We start from the raw sequence: 8,066 nt of genomic DNA on the forward strand, positions 1-8,066 counted from the left end.
TTGCGGTTTTCCTTAATGAGCTGGTAGCCAGATCGATCCACAGCTGAAATCCTACAGCTGAGGGTGCCTGTCCCCAGAAGCCAGAGCCCTCTGGTGCCCTAGCAACAGACTGGCTGCGCTTGCACTGCTCTCTCCTCTTTAACACCCTTTCCGTCCCTTGAGCACTGAGCACATTTCTCCCCTCAGAGAGCATGCTCCCTTCTTAGCTTCTGCAGGTGAAAACTCCATGGTGTCCTTGAAGCCATGTTCTCTCTGTGAGGCCTGGCTCAACCCTACTGAATGGTTTTTCTTTTCAGGAACCCAGAATCTTTTGCCTGAGTGGCTGACTTGTCCTCCACAAGCCCTGACACGCTCAGCACTGATACACACAGTGAGCTTAAACATCTCAGGATAATGAAGGAAGAGTTCAAAGTGAAAGTAAGCAGAGGTTCATGCCACACTTCCCGTAATTTCCTTAGGGAATCTGGCCCAGCTGCAAATAGTCAGGTAATGCTGTCCTGGGGTCAAAGAGCCTTCAGGGCTCCATGAATCCAATGCAGAGTGAATGGCCATTGGTCTGTCACCCTGGGTGCAGATACTGACATTAACATCCTCCTTGTATGCTTTCTGTGCAAAGTCACCACAACAAACTTTCCTCAGAATCTCAGTCGTACAACGTGCCAGAAGACTGGTCATCCCAGCTTCCCTGTGACTCCTCTGCCAAGCTCTGGCTGTGTCCCAATGATCCCCAAGAGGTTCACTTGCTGAATGGCAGCAAACAACCACACAGCTGTCACCGAGTTTATCCTGCAGGGTTTCTCTGAAGACCCTCAGCTCCAGGCCTTCTTTTGGGCCTTTTTCTTCCTTCTTTACCTAATGGCTCTTGCAGGAAACATTCTCATTGTCACAGCCATCAGCTTGAACCCAGGCCTTCATACCCCAATGTACTTTTTTCTCACCAACTTGGCCCTTTTAGACATTGTCTGCACATCTACTGTTCTCCCCAAACTGTTGGAGGGTCTGGCGGTCAAAGGTAGCACCATCTCCTACCAGGGCTGTATGACTCAGCTCTTCTTCCTGACATGGTGTCTGGGGGCTGAACTGCTGCTGCTCACAGTCATGGCCTATGACCGCTATGTGGCCATTTGTCGGCCATTGCACTACAGCACGTGGATGAGTCGCCCTTTGTGCATCCTGCTAGCAGGCAGCGTGTGGGTGGTCAGTGCTGTAAGTACATCTGTGCACACGGGGCTGATGGCACAGCTTAGTTTCTGTGGCCCGCGTCATGTCAGTCACTTTCTATGTGAAGTCCCCACTCTGCTGCTGTTGTCCTGTAGCCCAACAACTCTGAACAACATCATGATAGTCATTGCAGACATTTATTTTGGAGTGGTCAACTTCCTCCTGACCATGGCATCCTATGGCTGCATCATCACCAGCATCCTGCGCATTCGCTCAGCAGAGGGCAAGCGACGGGCCTTCTCCACCTGCTCTTCCCACCTGCTGGTGGTCTGCATGTACTACTCCACGGTCATCTATACCTACATCCTCCCAGGCTCGGGCTCCTCCTTGGAAAATGGCAAAGTGGTGGCAGTGCTATACACGGCAATCAGCCCCACCCTGAACCCCCTCATCTACTCTCTGCGGAACAAAGACGTCAAAGTAGCCCTCAGAAAAGTGTTTCTGTGTGTTTGGTAAAGGAAGTGAAGTGGCTGGTGTGGATTATTTCAGATATTAATCAGCTAATTTCAATACATGACTTTGGGAATCTGATATCTGATGCAAGTGTCAAAGGATAATAAGATAATGTGATCATAATGTGCTTTCCAATGGAGCTTTGCCAGTTTTGAACATGGGACTTCAAACACCTCAAGACCCTGAGGTAGATGCTCTCAGGAGGCAAGGGAGAACCAGTAGCTAGTTGGAAAGCAGGAGCCCAGCAGTGTCCACTCGTCTCTCCTCTCCTTCTGCATATTACTGACTAGTTTTCACCAGTGCTTGCACTGAACAAATGTTCAAGGCAAGCACATGTGAGGTGCTGCTGGCCACCTCCTCTTTTAGAGTAGAAAAATGGGTTGAGGTTCCAATGAGAGACGAGATTCAGATAGGCCCATCATGCATGCTTCATGGTACATTTTCATTGTGTGGGTGTGTACGTGTGTGTGTGTGTGTGTGTGTGTGTGTGTGTGTGTGTTTGGGAAGGGGAATTGTTTCTTGCTATTCTGCCTTGGGGAAAATTACCCAGACACTGACCCCCTAACCAACTCCTCTTGTGTGCAGTCATGGATAACACAACTTCTGCTCCTCAGCGTGAGCTTTCAGTTTTGGCACAATCAAAAGATGAGAAATATTTTTAATCTAGCCCTTCTTTTTAGTAAGTGGCAGAAAGATGTGTGATTTTATTTATTTCCTTTCAGAAAAGAGCACCATTTGGCCCAGCAGATGGTGTAATGTTTACATCTCTGGACTCCCACATAGTCGATGGCGGTTTGGGTCCTGAACTGTGTGTGTGCGTGCATGCCAAAAATCTCGAGAGGAGAATAGAGTGGAAGGAATTGCAGCATGGCCATACTTCCTGGGGGCTGATTTCTCGCTTTCTCTCTGTCTCTCTGGCAAGTGCACATGCCCTATAACAAAAAAATCTCTCTAAGAAAAAGAAAGAGGAAATAAGCAGCACTATTCTTTAACCAAGAAGCTTTGCAATAGCAAGAAGAATTTATTTTGGTTACTTAGTTTGGACAGAAAATCTTGCAGAATAATTTTCATGGGTTCATTTCCTTCCTGATCTCCTTATTAATGTCTTACTCTCTGCTCCTAGAATGTAAATGTTGATATTCTTTTTTTTTCTTATTTTTTACATTCAATCACTGTGTTATCTCTACAACATTGAAAAGGAATTTTCCAGCATGGATACCCTGTATGTTAGTCCAGTCTCCGAAATTACCAACATATTGTCATCAATAGATAGCTTTTCATTTTTGTGTCCATTAAATGTTTTGTGTTTCCCCCCCTTGATTTCCCCTCCTACTCTTCTCCCTCATTTTCTATTCCCCTCCATTTCCTATCCTCCTTCTACTGGTATCCACCATTACTCTCCCTGCTTTTATACCTTCCAATCCTTCAGTTTCTGCTATAGAGTGCAGATATTTGGTATATTTTAAGTGGGGACATACAATGTCTTTCTTTCACGGTCTGGCTTGCTTCACTTAGCATTAAATCTTCCACATTCTTCCACTTTCTATTAAATGCCAGGGTCTTATTATTTTTTTAATAGCTGAGTAGTATTCCATCGTGTATATATGCCACACTTTTTTCAATCCATTAATTTGTTCTCGAACATAGAATCAACTGAAATGTTGATATTCTTAACAGATTCACTCAAGACTCTCTTTGATCCTCCAGGTTAGTTCCATGGCTATTTGAAATGCTACATTTATCACTGATATTTGCCAATGATATCCAAATGCATAGCTACCAACCATGCCTCTCCTCTGAATTCCAACCCATTGTTGTAACTGCCTCAATAATACCTAGCTACCATAGGTATCTGGAACTTCTCCAAAGACTCCACTCAGGCCAAAGGCATTACCTTGAAACTTCAGCCTTATTCAGCTGCAAGAGCCCATTATTGACAACACTTTGATCCTCTTTTGTAGTTGCTGTCTCCAAACATCCTCAAATCATATTGATTTAATATCAACACCTGTCAGGTATGATGATATTGCTATCTTTCATACTCCTGATGCTGTAGCATCCTTATTAGATAACTCAATATCATCCACACGGTCTCCCACATAAATTCTTTTTTTTTTTTTTGAGAGGTTTTCGCTATAGGGCACGTGCGCTCGCCAGACAGAGAGAGAGACACCTAGAGATAGAAAGCGAGAAATCACCCCCCAGGAGGGATGGTCACGCCGCAATACCTTCTCCTCCATTCTCCTCTCAGGATCTTGGGCACACACGCACACGCGCCTGGCGTGAATTTTGAGCCACCAGGTCCGGGACGCGAACCGCGGTCGACTACATGGGAGTCCAGTGACATAGCCATTATGCTAACTGCTGGTACCCTCCCACATAAATTCTTGACATTTGTTTTCTACCCTTTATCTAGATTTATAATCTTCACATATTTTTAATGAAAGGTTACACACATAGAGCAATGTTGACAGAAGTTTGCAGTGAATACTTATGTACCCTATTACCTACATTCTACTGTAACTTGTTAGTAAATTTGCTTTATTTATCATTTATCCATGTGTTTGCCCACCAATTTATCTTATTCTGTGAATGTCAAAGCAAGCTGAAAACATTAATACATTTCTTAATTCTTTTTTTTTTTTTTTAAATTGCCAGGGGTGCATGTGCTTGATAGAAAGAGACAGAGAGACAGAGAGGATGAGAAATTACCTTTCAATGGGGTGTGGTCATGCTGCAATCCTTTCTCCTTCATTATGTTGGAATTTTAGGCATGAATACATGCAGCATGTTCAAGTAGCTGGTGTCAGGACTCAAAGTATAATTTGGCCATGTGGATCTGGTTTCCTTAGCCATTAGGCTATGGTGCCCACCCCCCATATACTTTTTCCTTTTTTTTCTGGAGGGAAATTTGGCTAAAATTTTAAAATTTATTTGAAACATTTAGTTTTTAAAATTTTTTCTTTTTAAAAAAATTTGTTTCTTATTTATTATCAATACCTTGTTTATATTACATTGAACCACATATATCTATACAGTGTATTCCATTTGTTTTTCTGAAGGAATACTTTGCATATCAGTCAAGACAAAAACATTACTATCCACATCATCATTGTCAAATAGCTTTTCACCATTTTGTCCCAGATTACTATAATTAATTTTTATTATTATTATTTTTTGCTGGTCCATGTTCTATTTTTTTCTTTTTAATTTTCATTTATTTATTTTTATTATCATCATAATCTTTATATTACACTGAATTACTTATAACTTTACTGTGTATTATATTGCTTTTTCAAAAGGGAATGCCATTCATGTCAGTCAATACAGACATTAATCTCCCCACTTCATCATTCAATATCTTTTCAATGTTTTTCCCAATCATCATTATTATTATTCTAATTATTTTTTTAAACAGCCAATCACTATTTCTCATTTTGCTTGTAAAAAGACTTTATCCATCATGAAATACTTCTCAGACCAATCCAGTTGAGAATACTATACATGTCATCATCAACAGGTAATAAGCCATATCTGTTTCCCACTAATGTCCTACCTCTCTATTTGTTCTCTTGCTATCTTTCTCTATCCTCTTCTCTTCACGCCCCCTTACCACACTGTCTTATTCTCACTAAATACTTTCACTGCTTTTATGTCCTCCAATATTTTGCTCTCTACCATAGAGTGCGGATAGTCGGTATATATTAAGTGGATACGTGCAATATCTTTCTTTCATATCCTGGCTTACTTCACTCAGCAGTAGATCTTCCATATCTGACCACTTTCTATCAAATGCCAGGGTCTTGTTATTTTTTATGGCTGAGTAGTATTCCATAGAGTATATATACCACACTTTTTCAATCTATTCATCAGTTGTGGACATTTAGATTGGTTCCATGTCTTAGCAATTGTGAATAGTGCTGCAATAAACATTGATGTGCAAGCACTTTTCTGACTGAGCGTTCTCCTGTCCTTTGGGTAGATACCCAGAAGTGGGATTGTTAGATCAAATGGTAGTTCTATTTGTAGATCTTTGGGGAACCTCCATATTGTTCTCCACAGTTGTTGAACCAGTTTACATTCCCACCAACAGTGTAGGAGAGTTACCTTTTCACCACATCCCTGCCAACACTTACTACTTTTTATATTCTTAATCTTTGCCATTCTGACAGGGGTTAGGTGGTATCTCATTGTAGTTTTTATCTGCATCTCCCTTATGATGAAGGATGTTGAGCATTTCCTCATATGCTTTTTGACTGTTTGTATGTCTTCCTTAGAGATATTTTTGTTCAGCTCATTTTCCCATCTTTTAATTGGGCTAATCATTTTTTTTTCCACATAAGGCACTTGATTTCCCTGTGTATTCTGGTTATCAGTCCCTTGTCTGAGGCATATTTAACAAAAATATTTTCCCATTCTGAGGGTTGTTGGTTCACAGTTGTTACTGTGTCCTTTGCTGTGCAGAAACTTCTTAGTCTGATATAGTCCTACTTGTCTATTTTAGGGATTATTGCCTGTGCTTTGGGAGTCTTATTTTTTAGATTATCATTATTTTTTAGACATTCAACAACTATATATCATTTTGCTTGTAAAAAGAATAAAATAAAAAAAGAATTTACCCAATGTGAAGTACTTCTCGGACTAGTTCAGTTGAGAGTACTATACATGTTATCATCAACAGAAAATAAACCATTTCTGTGTCCCATTAATGTCATGCCTCTTAGTTTGTTCTCTTGCTATCCTTCTCTATACTCTTCCCTTCTCCCACACTGTTCCACACTGTCTTCAGCATCCCGAAGTATTTTCACTGCTTTTATGCCCTCCAATATTTTGATATCTACCATAAAGTGAAGATAGTCAGTATATATTAAGTGTATATTAAGTGGATATGTACACTATCTTTCTGTTATATCCTGACTTGCTTCACTCAGCAATAGATTCTCCATAACTGCCCACTTTCTATCAAGTGCTAGGATCTTACTTTTTTTTTTTATGGCTAAGTACTATTCTATAGAGTATATTTGCCACATTATTTTTTCAGTCCATTCATCTGTTTGTGAATATTTGGGTGGATTCCATGTCTTAGTGATGATGAATAATGCTGTAATAAACATTGATGTGCAAGTGCTTTTCTGACTTGGCATTCTTCTGTCCTTTGGATAGATACTTAGAAGTGGGATTGCTGGATCAAATAGTAGTTCTATTTGTAGATCTTTGAGGAACCTCTTTATTGTTCTTCACAGTGGCCGAACCAATTTACATTCCCACCAACAGTGTAGGAGAGTTCCCCTTTCATCACATCCCTGCCAACACTTATCACTTTTTATATTTTTAATCTTCACCATTTTGACAGGGGTTAGGTGGTATCTCATTGTGCTTTTAATCTGCATCTCCGCTATGATAAGGGATGTTGAGTATTTCCTCAAATACTTTTTGGCTGTTCATATGTCTTTTTGTTTAGCTCCTTTTAATGTGGGTTATCTTTTTTTTTTTTTTTTTTTTTTTTTAGTAAGCCGCTTCAGTTCTCTGTGTATTTTGGTTAGCAGTCCCTTTCCTGAGGCATATTTTACAAAAATATTCTCCCATTTTTAGGGTCGTTGGTTCACACTTGTTACTGTGTCCTTCGCTGAACAGAAACTTTTTAGTCTGTTATAGTCCCACTTGTCTATTTTAGGGATTATTGCCTGTGCTTTGGGAGTCTTAGAAAGATAGCAAGAGAACAAATAGAGAGGCAGGACATTAGTGGGAAACAGATATGGCTTATTACCTATTGATGATGGCATGTATAGTATTCTCAACTGGATTGGCCTGAGAATTTTTTCATGATAGGTAAAGTTTTCTTACAAGCAAAATGAGAAATAGTGATTGGCTGTTTAAAAAAATAATTAGAATAATAATAATAATGATTGGGAAAAAAATTGAAAAGATATTGAATGATGAAGTGGGGAGATGAATGTCTCTGTATTGACTGACATGAATGGCATTCCCTTTTGAAAAAGCAATGTAATACACTGTAAAGTTATATGTAATCCAATGTAATACAAACAAGATTATGATGATAATAAAAAACTAAAAAAAATTATTGATGAATAAAAAATGATGTTCAGAAGTTAAAAAAACAAAAAAAGAAGTCTTTTCCTATCCCAATGCCTCCTAGAGTTTCCCCAGTATTTTCCACCAGTAGTTTTATAGTTTGAGGTCTTTGGTTCAGATCTTTGATACATTTTGAGTTGACTTTTGTTAATGGTGAAAGATGGGGATTCAGTTTCATCTTTCTGCAGGTAGATGCCGAGTTTTTTTATTTATTTATTTTTTGGAGAGGTTTTTGCTATAGGGCACATGTGCTTGCCAGAAAGACAGAGAGAGAAAGAGAGACAGAAAGTGAGAAATCA

General features: G+C 39.7%; 1 protein-coding gene across 1 annotated transcript in view; it reads left to right on the top strand.

Annotated features, from left to right (window-relative positions):
- The first annotated feature begins 747 nt into the window (after window positions 1–747).
- LOC102491686 (olfactory receptor 13A1) overlaps window positions 748–8,066 on the top strand; it is a 10,950-nt gene continuing 3,631 nt past the window's right edge. Inside the window, exons 1-2 of the mRNA XM_006147012.2 lie at window positions 748–1,673; window positions 3,636–3,689. Coding sequence (XP_006147074.2) covers window positions 748–1,673; window positions 3,636–3,689 — 980 coding nt within the window. The remainder of the gene's footprint in view (window positions 1,674–3,635; window positions 3,690–8,066) is intronic.

Source organism: Tupaia chinensis, unplaced genomic scaffold, assembly GCF_000334495.1.
Source record: "Tupaia chinensis unplaced genomic scaffold, TupChi_1.0 Scaffold000197_1, whole genome shotgun sequence".
Lineage (NCBI taxonomy): Eukaryota > Metazoa > Chordata > Mammalia > Scandentia > Tupaiidae > Tupaia > Tupaia belangeri.